Source organism: Triticum aestivum, chromosome 1A (genome assembly GCF_018294505.1).
Source record: "Triticum aestivum cultivar Chinese Spring chromosome 1A, IWGSC CS RefSeq v2.1, whole genome shotgun sequence".
Lineage (NCBI taxonomy): Eukaryota > Viridiplantae > Streptophyta > Magnoliopsida > Poales > Poaceae > Triticum > Triticum aestivum.
The window spans coordinates 537,012,760-537,028,001 of record NC_057794.1 but is presented as its reverse complement, the minus strand read 5'-3'; the positions used below and the strand labels follow the sequence as shown (position 1 = coordinate 537,028,001).

At 49.2% G+C, this 15,242-nt stretch overlaps 2 protein-coding genes across 2 annotated transcripts; one reads left to right on the top strand and one right to left on the bottom strand.

The window, feature by feature from the left end:
• The first annotated feature begins 2,296 nt into the window (after positions 1 to 2,296).
• LOC123064241 (serine/threonine protein kinase OSK1) lies at positions 2,297 to 7,313 on the top strand. The gene is made up of 11 exons (XM_044487766.1): positions 2,297 to 2,482; positions 2,981 to 3,162; positions 4,356 to 4,540; positions 4,784 to 4,966; positions 5,077 to 5,208; positions 5,299 to 5,484; positions 5,701 to 5,790; positions 5,858 to 5,941; positions 6,046 to 6,174; positions 6,253 to 6,477; positions 6,851 to 7,313. Exons 2-11 carry the CDS (start codon positions 2,988 to 2,990, stop codon positions 6,962 to 6,964), a joined length of 1,503 nt encoding a protein of 500 aa, XP_044343701.1. The 5' UTR covers positions 2,297 to 2,482; positions 2,981 to 2,987; the 3' UTR covers positions 6,965 to 7,313.
• Positions 7,314 to 7,650: 337 nt separating this feature from the next.
• Positions 7,651 to 10,028, bottom strand: LOC123064252 (heat stress transcription factor A-4d). The gene is made up of 3 exons (XM_044487773.1): positions 9,887 to 10,028; positions 9,315 to 9,727; positions 7,651 to 9,041 (listed from the first exon to the last, which is right to left on the bottom strand). Exons 2-3 carry the CDS (start codon positions 9,561 to 9,563, stop codon positions 7,959 to 7,961), a joined length of 1,332 nt encoding a protein of 443 aa, XP_044343708.1. The 5' UTR covers positions 9,564 to 9,727; positions 9,887 to 10,028; the 3' UTR covers positions 7,651 to 7,958.
• Positions 10,029 to 15,242: the final 5,214 nt, after the last annotated feature.

Below are 15,242 nucleotides of genomic sequence, written 5' to 3'. Positions count from 1 at the left end.
CTTACGCAGAAGAAGAAGAGATTCATTACCATCCCATTAGTGACTTGATGTCATTGTGTACCAACAAGACATGGACCGTAACCTCCCTTATAGCCGTATGTGTAGGTATACTCGGATCACGAGGGTCCGGAGGAAGAGTTGGACGAGGATGGGTTCACGGCGCAAGAAAATCAAATCTTCAAGATGGTGAATGGCAAGGAAAGAGGACCCTAATTGTTTCGTGATCTTAGTCTTGCGATAAGGCCGTTGTTGATGGTGGCATGAGATTGAGGTTCGTTGAACCATCACCTTGCCGGAAGGTCGGTGATCCAAGGCCCTAGGATGAGGACGAGAATGCTCATTTGAAAAAATGCATCAAGTTTGGGTGCTTGCAAAAGTTCAAGATATGGTTGAGTGACAACGCCATTAGGAATCATCGGCCGTATGTTGTTGGTCAATCCAACCAAAATATGTGCTACACCATCAAATGTGACAGAGAAGGTTGCCCGTGGAAGGTCCATGAAAGAAAAATTCATGAAACCGGGCAATGGTCCCATCCTACAATTTGATGGGTAGCTATAATGGTCATCAAAGGCAAAACCTTAACCCTAATCATTACACTAACCCCAACCCTAACATCCAAGACCTAACAAAATCACTAACCCTAGCACTAGATTGAGCTACTACCAACAATGCTAGGCACACAGTACATAGTGTAAACACAACACGTAACCCTAAATGCATCACATAAATTTATTTCACCACGACACAATCATGAACTAGGGTTTGAAAACAATGTGAGCAATCCAACCTAAAAACATGATTCCAACCAATTAAGATGAGAAGTGAGAGAGGTACCTTGCAAATGAGAGAGATTTGGGAGGCCCTTGAGTGAGGAAGAGAGGGGGAAAGGGCTTGAGCTCAGACGAGTGAAGGAGAATGGGGAGTGGATGGTTGGGTGGGAGAGCACATCCCCCACCCCCACCACCTTATCCACGACAGGGCCCTACCGTCGGGGACCTGGGCGATAGGAAGATGCACCCTATCGTTGGAGACTACGGTGGTAGGTCCTTTGCCACGTAAGCGGGCAGTAACGGCCGTCGGTGCATGTCGTTACACCTACTGCCGGGGGGCTGGCGGCAGCAAAAGAGTCAGATCCTGATTTTTTTTCCAAATGAGATCAGATCCCGCTAAAGTTTACAAAAAGGTGAAAACACCCAAATCGGCCGCGGCCCGTCCAGGTGAAAAGCTCACCCACGGAGAGGAGTCCGCGTCACACACGCCCACGAGGGATGTGTTTGGTTCAAGGGAGATGCTAGGGTGGCTAAGGGTATCCCTATCCAGCTGGTTAGGGATAGCCATTTTTTATGTTTGGTTGATGGATGAAGTTAGCCTATATTTTGTTTGGTTGTGAAGGATAAAGCATGGTTAGGATAGCCACTGATTTCCTGTTCCTTTTCCCCTTTCGGCTGATGTAGGACAAAATTAATCAAAGAACCAGTATTTTGGGGAGATTATCAAGTGAAACACATCAGTACACCATGCACACATATACACCACGCACACGCGAGAACGGCAAGCGCGGCCCACACGCCCGCCCGGCAGCCCGGCAACCAGGCCTGGCGTACAACACGCGCAGCAGGCACGTCAGGCAAGCACGTCCAACGCGCAGCCGACAGACACGCCCAATACGCAGCGCGTGCAGCACGCCCGACCTCCATCTGCAGGGCTCCGTCGCATGACACTCACCTGTCTGCCGCCGCCATGACCGCTGCTAGGTTGCAGCTCAGCAGCTCCAATGGAAGAAATGACAAAGGAAGGAGAGAAGGCACGCCAAGTAAGAAGATAGGGAAGGGGAGATCCATACTGCCGCGCACTGATCTCCGTCGTCGTGCTTCGATTTCTACGGCCGCCGCCGCCGCAGGAGAGAACAGAGTTGGACGAAAGCGGGGTGTAGAGAAAAACGTTTCGTGGCTTGCTTCGCGTCACGCGCGTGCCGGGATACGCAGGTCCGCGAGATTTTCGCGGACGCGCTCAGCCTCATTTTCGAAGAATATTCTCAGCATCCGGCTATCCCTATCCCAACTCGCCCATGAACCAAACGAATGGCATCCAGAAAAAAATGGCTATCCCTGTCCCAGGGTGGGATAGCCCAGCAACCAAACGCATCCGAGGTGAACGCGAGCGAGCTCCCCACCCTCCGTCTCGGTCTCGCTCTCGCTCAACCGATTTGCCGCACCGAACGTGCACGCCTCCGGCGCACGCGAATCTCCGCGCGCCACGAGCCCGTGGACAGTGGGCCCCACGCGCCCTAGACGTGAATCCCCCAGCCTCCGCTTCCCCTCCCCCCTCCTCCTCCCCGTCCACCCCGTGACAGGCACATCTGCGATCCCCCGATTCGATCCTCCCGGCCGCGCCCCGCCGCACCCCACCCGTCGCCGCACCGCCGCCTGCGCCCTTGGGCGAGAGCTCCATCACGCAGCCGCCCGCCCGCCCCCGTCAGGTCAGCCCCCGCCGCATCCCCTCTCTACCCCTTCTTCTGCCCTCCCCTACGGCGGCCGCCGCCGAATCCAGCCGTCCGTCTGGGGCAAACCGGGCACGTCAACCCCCGCCCCGCCCCGCGCCTGGCCAGCAGCTCGCCGATCCAAGCTGCTCCATTCGTGCCGCCGCGCTTCCCCCTCCCCCCAGATCCGGTTGCCCGCGCCCTCCCTTGTGTGCGTGCGCGTGCGCCCGCGCCGCAATCTCGCTAGTCCAATCGCGCCGGATTGTTTTTCGTCGGGGAAATGACGCGAGGAACCGGCAAGCGACCCGAGCGAGCTCCCACTTCTCGTTTCCGCGCGGAATCCACAGATCGAGCGTAGCTTCCGTCTCTGTCGCACCAAGTGTAGCGACCACGCATGTCTAGATCCGACCGTAACTTTGCCACCCCTGAGCTGGTGATAATACTGTAGCTTTTAATTCCTCTTTTGCTTTGCCACTGAATCGCTTGGCTGTGATTTAGGTCGACGATGGACGCAGCAGGCAGAGATGCCAACCCCCTGGCCGGCTACCGGATCGGCAAAACCCTTGGCATCGGGTCCTTTGGTAAGGTGAAGATCGCCGAGCATATAATTACGGGCCACAAGGTCGCAATCAAGATCCTCAATCGCCGTAAGATCAAGAGCATGGAGATGGAAGAGAAAGGTCTGCGATCGCTCACTCTGTTCAGAAAGCTTGTTTCTGTTTCTGAAGTTCGTAGAGTGCACGTAGATTTGCGCCCATTGACAAAAGCACAGCCCAGGTCCATTTGCATGTTTCTGCTCTAACGTGGAAAGTAGAAACTGTCAAACACTTCATCCTTATTTCTGTTATCAGCCTGTGATGCTTTAGCAATCAACTTGCAAGTTTTCTACTGTCTGTTGTGGATATCTAGTATAAGTATGATAATTGTCCATCCATAGTTTCTTGAATTTGTTATGCTAAAAGTTCCTTTCTGTCACTTTGCTGATCAGCATATACTCTTACTATTCCCACTTTTGTTGTTTCGTACTTTGTCAAATCTCAGTTTTTATTTTGCTAATTTACAGCAAAAAGAGAAATCGATATACTAAGATTATTTATGCAATCCTCACATGATATGGTATTATGAGGTCATAGATACCCCAGCGGATATTTATGTTGCTATGGAGGGGTGGATTAACGAGCTGCTTGGCTTGTTAAGCTCGTGAGTGTTTGTGAGCGCTCATTAACAGACTACGATGTGTTACGACCTACATGCTGAGAGTGAGGGTGTGATTTTTATGAAGGAATATGGTGACTACAGGAGGAGGTGCCCTAGCTTGCTGTCTCCTATGGGCTATGTTAGGTTGATTTGATTGAATAGATGGATTGAGGTCTCGCAAAATTTTGTCACCTAAGAAAATAATATGTGTTGTGTTGAGGTCTCGTGAAACTCGTTAAGTTTAACGAGCTGAAATCAATGATTGGCTCTGTTCATTAAGAAGTGAGCTACGAGCTTAACGAGCTGAGCTATCGATCGCTCATTAGGCTCTCGAGCTACGAGCTAGTGATGGACTCCGTATGCTAAATCTGGAGAGTTGGTTGATTACATTGTTCGATTTGCATGTTTCTAGTGTAAGGTAGAAAAAACAACCTCTCAAACTATTCATCCTTATTTGTGTTAGAAGCGTATGATGCTTTAGTAATCAACTTGCAAATTTCTGTTGGCTGATGCGTTTAGTATAAATATCACAATTGGCCATCAATAGCTTGTTGATTTTTTTTACATTAAAAGTCGCTGTTTGTTACTTTGCTGATTTACATATACTTGTACTCTTGCCACTTTTGTTGTTTTGCACTTTGCTCAATTCTCAGTTTCTTTTTGTGCTAATTTACAGTGAAAAGAGAAATCAAGATACTGAGGTTATTTATGCATCCTCATATCATACGGCTTTATGAGGTCATAGATACCCCAGCGGATATTTATGTTGTTATGGAGTATGTTAAATCTGGAGAGTTATTTGATTACATTGTTGAGAAGGGAAGATTACAAGAGGAAGAAGCTCGTCGCTTTTTCCAGCAAGTACGTTTCTTCCACTTCCCAGAGTTCATTGCAAAGATTGGGTCAAGCCCTTTATTGATTTGTTCTATAGTTATAAATTCAGTATGTTACCATAAGCTAATATAAAGTACACCTCATGTTTGTTAACCGTATTTGTCACTGTGGATACTTTGTTTTTGTCTGCTTCTATCATAATATCATTATATGTATAAACATTATTCACTGCTTATGGTAGGCTATTTATTTGTTTCACCTTTCATACAGATTATATCTGGTGTGGAATATTGCCATAGAAATATGGTAGTTCACCGTGATCTGAAGCCAGAGAACCTTCTGTTGGATTCGAAATGTAATGTTAAGATTGCAGATTTTGGCTTAAGTAATGTTATGCGTGACGGCCACTTTCTGAAGACTAGTTGTGGTAGCCCAAATTATGCAGCGCCCGAGGTATATCTCGAGAATAGCTTGTTTTACACTTTCACAGGGTTAATAAATGTTGATATTGTGATAATGTGTCACAATTCTGATACCGGACAATGTTTTCTCCATTTACTTAGGTGATATCAGGTAAACTGTACGCTGGACCTGAAGTTGATGTTTGGAGCTGTGGTGTTATTCTGTATGCCCTTCTTTGTGGCACTCTTCCATTTGATGATGAGAACATACCAAACCTTTTTAAGAAAATAAAGGTTGGCAACTATCTTCTCCAGTTTACTGAAAATGTGCTATACCATTCATCTAGATATCCAGTGAATAAGTTATCTGTTTTGTCATTATAGGGTGGAATATACACCCTTCCTAGTCACTTGTCTCCTTTAGCAAGAGATTTGATCCCAAGAATGCTGGTTGTTGATCCTATGAAGAGGATTACCATACGCGAAATCCGTGAACATTCATGGTTCAAAGCTAGACTTCCACGCTATTTGGCCGTGCCTCCTCCAGACACTGCACAACAAGTCAAAAAGGTATGCTGATGATGCTGTGTATCAACATGAATATTTGGATATTTAAGATTTTTGCAACCTTTGCTCTTATTTGGCATTCTATAACAGCAGTGAATATATTTATTTTTCTTTATCTTTGTGTATTCATCTATGTACAAAATGGGAGTCCTTTCTGCATTATTACACTTTCTTTATTCATGTTCAGGAGTAATTTTGACTTCACTATGGATTTTGTAGCTTGATGATGAGACTCTGAATGATGTTATCAAAATGGGATTTGACAAGAATCAGCTCACTGAATCTCTTCAAAAGAGATTGCAAAATGAGGTATTTGCGTTACTCTGTTCTTTTTGGTTGTTCTTAATGGAACAATTACTAAATTCTACGTGTGCAGGCGACAGTTGCATATTATTTACTCTTGGACAATAAGCTTCGTACAACCAGTGGCTACCTTGGAGCTGAGTATCAAGAGTCAATGGTTCGTTGGGAGTTTTTCTCTCATTCGTATAGCTTGTGCGGTAGATTGCAAATGCTCTTGTACTCGTATTGCTACTGATTGGCTGTGCTTTCTGTGATCTGCAGGACTCATCTTTCTCCCAAGTTTCACCTGAAACACCAAGTTCAGCATCTGAAGCTCGGCAGTATGGTTCTCCAGGGTTTGGCTTGAGGCATCATTTTGCAGCTGAGAGGAAATGGGCTCTTGGTCTTCAGGTAATTTTGGTTTGAAATTCATCTTGCTATAACTGAAGCCGAAATCCTTAGATTCCCCTACTTTATGATATTTGACAGTCTCGAGCGCATCCACGAGAAATCATAACTGAAGTGCTTAAAGCTCTGCAAGAGCTAAATGTTTGCTGGAAGAAGATTGGGCACTATAACATGAAGTGCAGGTGGAGTCCTGGCTTTGTTGAGACTATGATGCATAACAACAATGGCTTCGGTGTGGAGTCTGCTATAATTGAAGCTGATGGCCTCAGTGACAAATCGACCCACATCGTGAAGTTTGAAATTCAGGTACCCTCGTAATCTTAACCATCTGCTGTCAGTTTATGAGCTGGTCCTGATTTGCAAATTTGCCATGTGGTTACGTGAACAATCTAATGCATAAGCCTCAACGTTGACATGTTTTTCTACTCTTTGTGTGATGGCTAAGCAGTGAAATTAGTTTTGTTTCTCCCTCCGATCCATATAATCGTGAACTGTTACTCCCTCTGTAAACAATTAGAACTTTAGTGATTAACGTCTTATATTTGTTTACAGATGTAGTATCATATTCAGGCATGTTCATAATCAACCTTCTTTTCGTCCATATCACACTTCTTTTTGCTTGCATAAAGTTAATTCTCCGAGGATGTGCTTGGTGCTGATACACTTATGCTCTTTGCAGCTCTACAAAACAAGGGATGAGAAGTATCTTCTCGACTTGCAAAGGGTCAGTGGGCCACAGCTCCTCTTTCTGGACCTGTGTTCTGCCTTCCTAACCCAGCTGAGAGTCCTTTGATTCTGAAGATGGTGACTTCCCAACTGCAAAGCCCCACAGCTTCCTGCGACGTGCGAAGTTACAGTCAAGGTGTACATAACTATCATAATCCTCCAGTAGAATCTACTCCTGGGGTATGTAGACGCTAGAGAACCACGTGGTTTTATTCTGATGGTTCAGGACTTATTTACTAAACCAGAGGTGGCGGGCTAGAGGCATCCCTGTTCCGTCGTCCACCTGTCACCAATGGTGCTATATGACGCTTGTAGCCCTATATTTAGCCGAACATTTTTGGCTTGTTGTTCTTTACTAGTATAATGCCGGCCTGAGAATAACCCATGCTGTTATGATGAAAAATTTGTGCTGTTGACATGAACTGTTCACCTTGATCTGCACTAGCCATCTTAGCTTCAGTGAGTGTCACCGTTTTATGTTTTAGGGTGGTAATTTTATAACAGTTTAATCAAGGCAATCTGTAGGTCTAAATGGTAAACTGACTACTTGAGTTAGAAGTCAGAAAAGGAGGCTGCCCTTCTAGAATACCGTGACCACATGTAAGAAAAGCTGAGTTGCGTCTTTCAACGCATGATTTTTTTTCTTCCAAAGCATATGTTTTGGCAGCCGCAATACAAGTTTGTTAATTAGATTGCTCGGGTAACCAGACAGCCGCACAACGTCAGGGAGATTATTTTAGCAGGAACAAAGCATACACACGACAAGTCAGGGCACTGTACTACAAAATTGTATCTTGGCGACTAATAATTTACAAATGTGCACAGTGTGTGACGAGGAGCTATATACCGTACAATATATCTGAAAGGAGATGCTTGTAGAGTATGAGGGCATGCGAGACGGGCTAAACTACTTCCTTTGTTCGGAATTACTTGTCGTAGAAATGGATGTATCTAGATGTATGTTAGTTCTAGATACATCCATATCCGAGACAAGTAATTCGGAACAGAGGGAGTATAATTTACGGATGGGCCATACATGAGCGGAAATGGTAGGCCAGCCATCAGGTCTTCTGTGCAGAAGCGAGGTGCCCCATCTGCTCGGTGATCTGGTCGACATTGTTACGGTGACCGAACCAGTAGCAGTCTAGGCCCATCTTCACACCGTCCTTGGATTCATGGCTATCCTCGACGGCTAGCGGCTTCGGCGTGTCTGTCAGAAACCGCTCCCAGAACAGATCGTTCGCCACGGCCTGTTCATGTGGAGTCTCGGCCTCGGCGTTCGTCTCGTCCTGCGAAGTGCCTGTGGTGCTGGCCTCGGAGCTCATGTCGACTTCGGCCGTTGTATTGCGCTTGTCTTCTTGAATTTCTGGGAATAGTAGCATTGGACTCTGGACAGCATAACCCGGAGGCTCTGCTAGCTCCGGTGAAGTTGGCTGAAGATCTACTCCGGTCTCCACTGGTGCTTCCTGCAGACCTGCATGAGCCGGATCATCAGTGCTGGGTGCAGCAGAAGCAGAAGCAGTAGCAGCGCTGAACATGTCTTCAGAGGGCGCATAGTTGCCCGCCCTCTGGACGAGCTTCTCCATGGAGACCAGGGCCAGCTCCATCTTCTCAAAAGGCTCGGCGTTCACCATGACCATGCCCGGCGTCTCACCACCAGTCGCCCGCAGATGCTCCTCGGCCGCCGCGGCGGGCTCCTCGGCGAAGAAACCGATCGTCGGGACCCTCCTCTTCTTGCTGAAATGGTCTGTCGGCTCCAGTTCCAGCATGGTCTGCTGCCCTGGATGAACGTCGCCCCGTCTCCTCTGCTGGATGTCACGCACGGAGGCCACGACGTCCGCCTGCCGCTGCTCCATCGCCAGCAGCCGCTCCTCCAGCGACTGCATCAGCCAGCTGAGACCGCACTGCTGCTGCGCCTGCCTCTGGAGCTCTGCCACGAGCACGCTGTTCTCGTGCTTGAGCCTGCTGATCTCCTCCTCGTACTCGCGCCTCTCCGACTCCGCCAGCGGCCCGTTCACCTGGTTCTGCGGCGAGTGGCTGTGCACCGGCTTGCGCCGGTGGATGTTCTTCAGGAGGTGCATGTGCCCCCTGATGAAGTCGTCGTTCGCGAACTCCCATCGCTCCGGGTCGATCTTCCGGAAACCCTGAGACGATCAAACAAATGAAATCAACAATCAGTACGTCACAAGAAAATTATCAAGATATACTCCCTTCATTTCTAAATATAAGTCTTTTTAGAGGTTTCAATACGGACTACATACGAAGCAAAATGAACGAATCTATACTCTAAAATTATGTCTTTATACATCCGTAATCATGTAGTGAAAACGTCATGGATGAACGGAAGCAAACCGTATGCAACGATTGGACTTTGGAAACGGAAAAAGAGGTTGAAGCGATGGAGTGGATCAACTCACGTAGGTGTTGAGCTGCCGGATGAAGCTAGAGAAGTTGTTGTGCTTGAAGTACTTGGGCAGCAGGTCCCGGGAGAAGTCGGGCGGGTTCCACACCACGAAGCTGGCGCCGCCGGGGCCCCACGACACCACGCGGCTGGTCGCCGGGTCCTCCACCATCTCGTAGGTCTTGATCAGGAACGGCGCCGGCGAGAGCGAGGCGCCCTGCGGCTGCGACTGCGAGCCCCCCTCCATGTCCATGTCCATGTCCATGTCCGTCGATCGGCCCAGCTCGGCGAGAAAGTCTTCAACTGGATTGGATTCGATTCGATTCGGTGCCGCTCTTTGTTCACATGAATCAAACTGCACGCGGTGGAAAATTCTCGGTCACCAAGTGGGCAAAGACCGCGACTTGTCGTCGATCTAATCGACTTGTTCTGCAAGCACGGGCGGAAGCAAAAGAGTCCGTTAAGCAAGCGTAGCCGTACAAGCAAAGGGTGCAAGCTGAACTGCAGTAACAGTCAATAATTTGGCAACTTTGCCGGCGTCCGGCGAGAAACAGGGGACAAGAGAAACGGGGGAGAACTCCGGCGCACCTGCGGCGAAGACACCGGCGAGGTCCTTCCCTTCCGGCCGGCCGACGGGAGAAATGTTTAGGAGGCGGGATTCCGGAGAACAACGTAGTGGAGGTGGCGGATCCGGAGGTAGAAGAGAGGGAGGGATCGGGGTGGAAAAGGCGGGCGGCGCCACCGGTGCAGGTGGCGCGCGGGCGGCCTTTTATAGGACGGCCGTCGTCGCGCGACGTGGACGTGTGGTTGCGCTCAGCTTACGGGCTGGTCGTTGCATGTGACGTTTGACTGAGCAGCGCATGGCGCAGCCGTCGTGGCGTGTCCCGCTTCTAGACGCGGACCGGCAGCCGGTCGTCGGAGTCAGCGGACCAGCTAGCTAGCGCGCACACGATTCCACTCGTCCGGCGAGCGGCGACCGGAATAGATCACGGTTGATTGATCATTTGGACACAGTGGGCAAGCTTTTTGAACCGGGCATTAACCCCTTTCCATTGCAATGGACGGAAATACAACAGTTCCAGAAACAAGTTCAAGGAGGAGGGAAAGGAGAAAAGCGAGTTCACGCACCGTCAGAAAATTCACCACATTTGACCGACATTATGATAAATGCCATGAGGCGAAAACCTGAGCAGCACAAATATTGAAAGGTCTAACTATCTATTACAGAACCGCCACTCGGGGCCAAACTGATTCCAACAAGTCCAAAAGACATCCTACTGAACCGGCAAGACCATAGAACTCCAAGCTTCGAAACGCAGCACCAGAAGCGTTACTCTCCGGTGATCGGTTGCCTGGCAGCATCACATAACTTCATCATATGCATGGTACCCGTCCTGATCTGCTCTGCGCCTGCGCGTAGCTTCTTAGTGTCCTCCCCCTGAGTTTCAGGTAGATGGGGCCCGTTTCTCTCTTTTTAGTGACAGCCACGTAAAACCCCGTTGATGTATCTAAACCTGGTAATAGTTTCAAAACCAAACTGAAGCCAACCCAAACCATACGACTCTGTCTCTTCCATCCAAACCAATCCAATCCAAAATTTCACCATCATTATCCAGACCAAACCAAACTATGTATGTTTTCTAACCAGACCCATCCAAACTATATTTCGTTTTTGGACTGAATCTGCGGTCTGAAACCGTGGACACAAGAAGCGGGCGTGCTCGCCTACCCATGCTGGTGAGGATCGACGTGCTTGCCCACCCATCCGAGGGAGAGGATGCGAGGAGCCAAGGCGTGAGCACGCTGACGTGCACTCGTAAGCTTTTGTTGACATGGACGTACACGGGCGAGTGCCCGGCGAGCGTGCGTAGTCCGCAGCCGGAGCCGGCGGGGAGCAGCGCGTCGATGAGGTCCGTCGGGATGCCACGGCCGGCCACATGCATGACGCGGCCGCGGGCATGTCGGACACGCAGGTGACACTGAAGGGAGAGTCCGTGTCGGTGGCGTCGAAACCAGCCACGTCGACGACATCTTCAGACCTTACTCCATCGGGATCACGGACAGACCACTCATGCTCAATGCCTCCATGCACGCCATTGATGGATGGACTGAATTGAGTTAAGTACGTGCGTGTGTATTATGTGAAGCGAACTGGAAGATGGCCGTCTTGTACTATTTAGTCGAGAAACTGAATTCTGTCCACAGATTGAAACGATTTGAGACCAAATCATCTGTGTCCAGACCAAACCAGTCCAATCCAGTAGTTGACATAATCCAAACTACACCAGATTGTTTTAGATTCTCAGCCCATTTAAACCAACCAAACACAATCCAATAGAGAAACCAAACTGAAATTAAAGTTTCACTCCAAACTATTCCCAGGGTTAGATGTAACATTACTGGGCAAGCTAGTGTCGTTTCCGCAGATGCTATGGAGAGAAGGATGGCTGGAATCCACTTCGTGTGTGGTTAGATTTTAGTCGATTACTCCCTCCGTCTGGGTTTATTAGGCCTAAAGACAACTTCTTTTAGATCAAGACACATAGTAATTTGCTCACATTAATTCTTTCATTCCACTCCCAATGCACTCTCTCACATGCATGCAGCCAATGAAAACACACACATGAAGTGTATTAACTTTTTAGCCATGGCACCAACAACAATAGCTTTCAATACAACCAATGAAATGGTTGCATGCATGCACCTTTCCAACGTGGAGCCTTATAAAAGGGGACATGATTGTGATGCTGAGAGACCTAATAAACCCGGACGGAGGGAGTAAGATTTAATGTAGTCACACTCAAATAACACAACATATAAAAAGAAGAAATAATTTTTTTGAAAGAAAATGTTATACATATCTTCATGTCAGATCTCATGAATATAGAAGTCTTAGCCCAACTCCAGCGCATGACCCCAAACGGACGTCCGTTTTACCCGGATTCTGTCCGTTTGGGTATGTCAATGGGGTCGTGTCCGGGAAGTTCCTGAGATACGGTGGCCGTGCGTCCAACGCACGGACGCATCCCGGCTGCATCCTGTCCACGTACACTTTTCTTTGCAAGTCCATAACTTTTTTTCATCATTGATTTTTGGTACATGGGAATACATCACCAAATTTTGACTAGAAAAGTAAGACCAAAATAAACAAGAACTACAAGAATACATTTTAGAAGATATCCAACTTTCATAACTGCTCCGGTAAGTTGGATTAGTGCCTTCTTGATGCATTCATTGTTGATCTGTGGAGGAGCCTCGATCTTGCGTGCTTCTTTCTTCTTCGAGTCTAAAGAAATAGACGTTGCTTCCTCGCATCTAGTCTCATATCTAACCTCTATTCTAGCAACAAGTGCACTAGTCTAATCTCTGGCCTCTATGCTAGCTAAAAGTGCACGAACATCTACTAAATTGCGCTCTATCAATATATCAATGTACTCTTCTTCTCAAAATCAAAACTTGCATCTATTCTACACAATAAAATTTTAAGTTAGCACAACTAGTCAAATTCGAGAGCACAATTGAAGCTAAAAAAGTAGCACATACTCCACCGTTTAAGTACTTGATGAACACCCATGCGGGATGTTCTGGCGTTGTAGACACGACCTTCTTGATGCAGCCGTCGCATTTAATGAGTGGCAACGGTGCGCCGACGAGCTTTTGGGCTAGCACCGAGTCCGGCCGACCACCATTCATGTATCTACCGGCGGAGCACCGATGGTGTAGATCCGAGCAGCTAGAAAAAGGCGTCCCTGTGCCACCGATGAGCGGGCCAGAGGAGGACACGCGCACACGGCCCGCCGGTCCGCGCGCTGTCCGTTTCACCCCAAAAAGCGGCCCAAACTTGAACCGGGGATGGGTCGAAAACGGACAGAAAACGGGCAAAAGTCCGTTTGCACCCGCGCGCTGGGCTGTCTAGTTTGTCCGTTTTACTCCAAACAAACGTACCCTAACAGGACGGAGTTGCGCGCTGAAGTTGGCCTTAGTCGACTGAGAATTAGCAACTCCGATCCACATCGAGCAGGCCAGCTAGCTGGACACACGGGAATCCTATCCTAGGGTCCATCGCGTGAACTGTCCAAAATGAAGCAGACGGCTCGGGAAATACTCCAGTCTGCATGCATGGCCTCGCTTCCACGAAACTATACTCGTTATTCGTACAGGAAGAAGAACACGTAGAAACAAAACAAGTGGAAATTCCAGGCCAGCCTCGTCAACGGGTCTCCTCCGCGGTAGCCGTGTGGACAGGATCTATCGGCGATCGTTAACGTGCGAGAATTATCACCGGCGTGCATGCACCCGCGCGTGGAAAAAATCTATCTGGGCGATCCACCAACGGCGATGTTTTCTTCAGAGCCTTTCCCTGCCGCAGGTGGCGAGCGTGCTCCGCGATCCATGCATACTGTTCTCTGTCCGTCACCGGGAATCAATCACTTCAACTGTCTGTCTCGCGCGTCAGCTGCGCCGTCAGGGAAATGGACGTGGAACGAAGCAGCAGAGTCCTTGCGTGCACATCTAGGTAGTACTACTCTCTCCATTCCCACATACTCCCTCCGTTTTATATTACTTATACTAAATTTTTAAAATGTAGATTCACTTATTTTGCTTCGTATGTAGTTCATATTAAAATCTCTAAAGATATTTATATTTAGGAACAGAGGGAGTAGGGTGCATGGACTTGATTAGCTGGGTGGTCATTTTCTTGGCGATTTCACTCCATATCTGCACGGGAAACTCTTGCTTTCAGATCAGCATCTAGAAACTATGGAATTCACTGTGGACTTATATTTAGACTATAGCAAAGATCTTGTTCCATGAAACAGATGAAAACGGAAGAAAATTTTCTCATTATATTTTCCTATCGAAGGTTAAAATGCTTTCCAGAACTATATTTTTCTTGTAGCTGGTGTTTAGGAACAACACTCTGGCAAAAGACAACCTGATTAGGAGAGGCCGGATTGGAGCGCGCCCATTTTTTGTGGCGGACGTGGAACGAAGCAGCAGAGTCCTTGCGTTTGCGTGTGCATCTAGGTACGTAGTACTGCGTGCATGGACTTGATTAGCTTATGGGTGGTACTGGTAGTGCACGGGAAACTCTTGTTTTCAGATCATCCTATCAAAGCAACTTTAATGGGGCGACCCATTTCGTCCGCCCACGTCCGTTTGAGTCGGCGCCGACAAAAGTGGCGGCCCAACGCGCGTGTCCGCCTGACGTCCGCGCCGACCCATTTCCGACCCAAAATTGCTTCTGGAATGCGTCGGTGCGGACGCGAAGTGCGTCTCCTCGCCGTCCGCCGCGTCCCCACCTGACGGCCACCCAACCGTCACCAGTCGTCTTATTTATGACGACCACCGATAGCGGGCCCACACGTCAGTCAGTGCACGCGTCCTTTTTTAACCACGCGTGCGGCGGGGTCGGCCTCATTCACTTCTCCCGTCCACATCTGGCCCCCACTACTCCCTTTGCTTCCTCGCCGGCGACCGCAAACCCTAGCGCGCTCCATGGGCCTCTTCGGCAGCAGCAATGGCAAGGGCAAGGGCACCCCCGGCGCCTCATCATCCCGTGCTCCCCCTCCCCCTCCACCGCCGGCGCGTTTCCGCCCTGAACGCCGGCGCCTGCACATCCCGGTGCACCAAGCGCGGTGGCACTGGGAGTACAGGCAGCCCCTCCCCTATCCCGACGTGACGCTGCCGTACCGTTGGCATTTGGATCCAAACCGGATCCCGGTGCCGGCGGTTCCGCGGACCCAGCGGGCGCACGACGACGAGGTGTGCCGACGCCGCGCGCTTCTCACGCCTGAGCAGCGTCGGCTGCCCGAGTACGCCGCCGACTCTCCTAACTGGGAGGCTTGGTTCGCCCTCGAATACGAGGAGTAATGGTGCTCGGGTGTCGACGCCGTCCCGCCGCCGTTCCCACCGCCGCCCCCAGAGGTAGAGCCGGAGGACA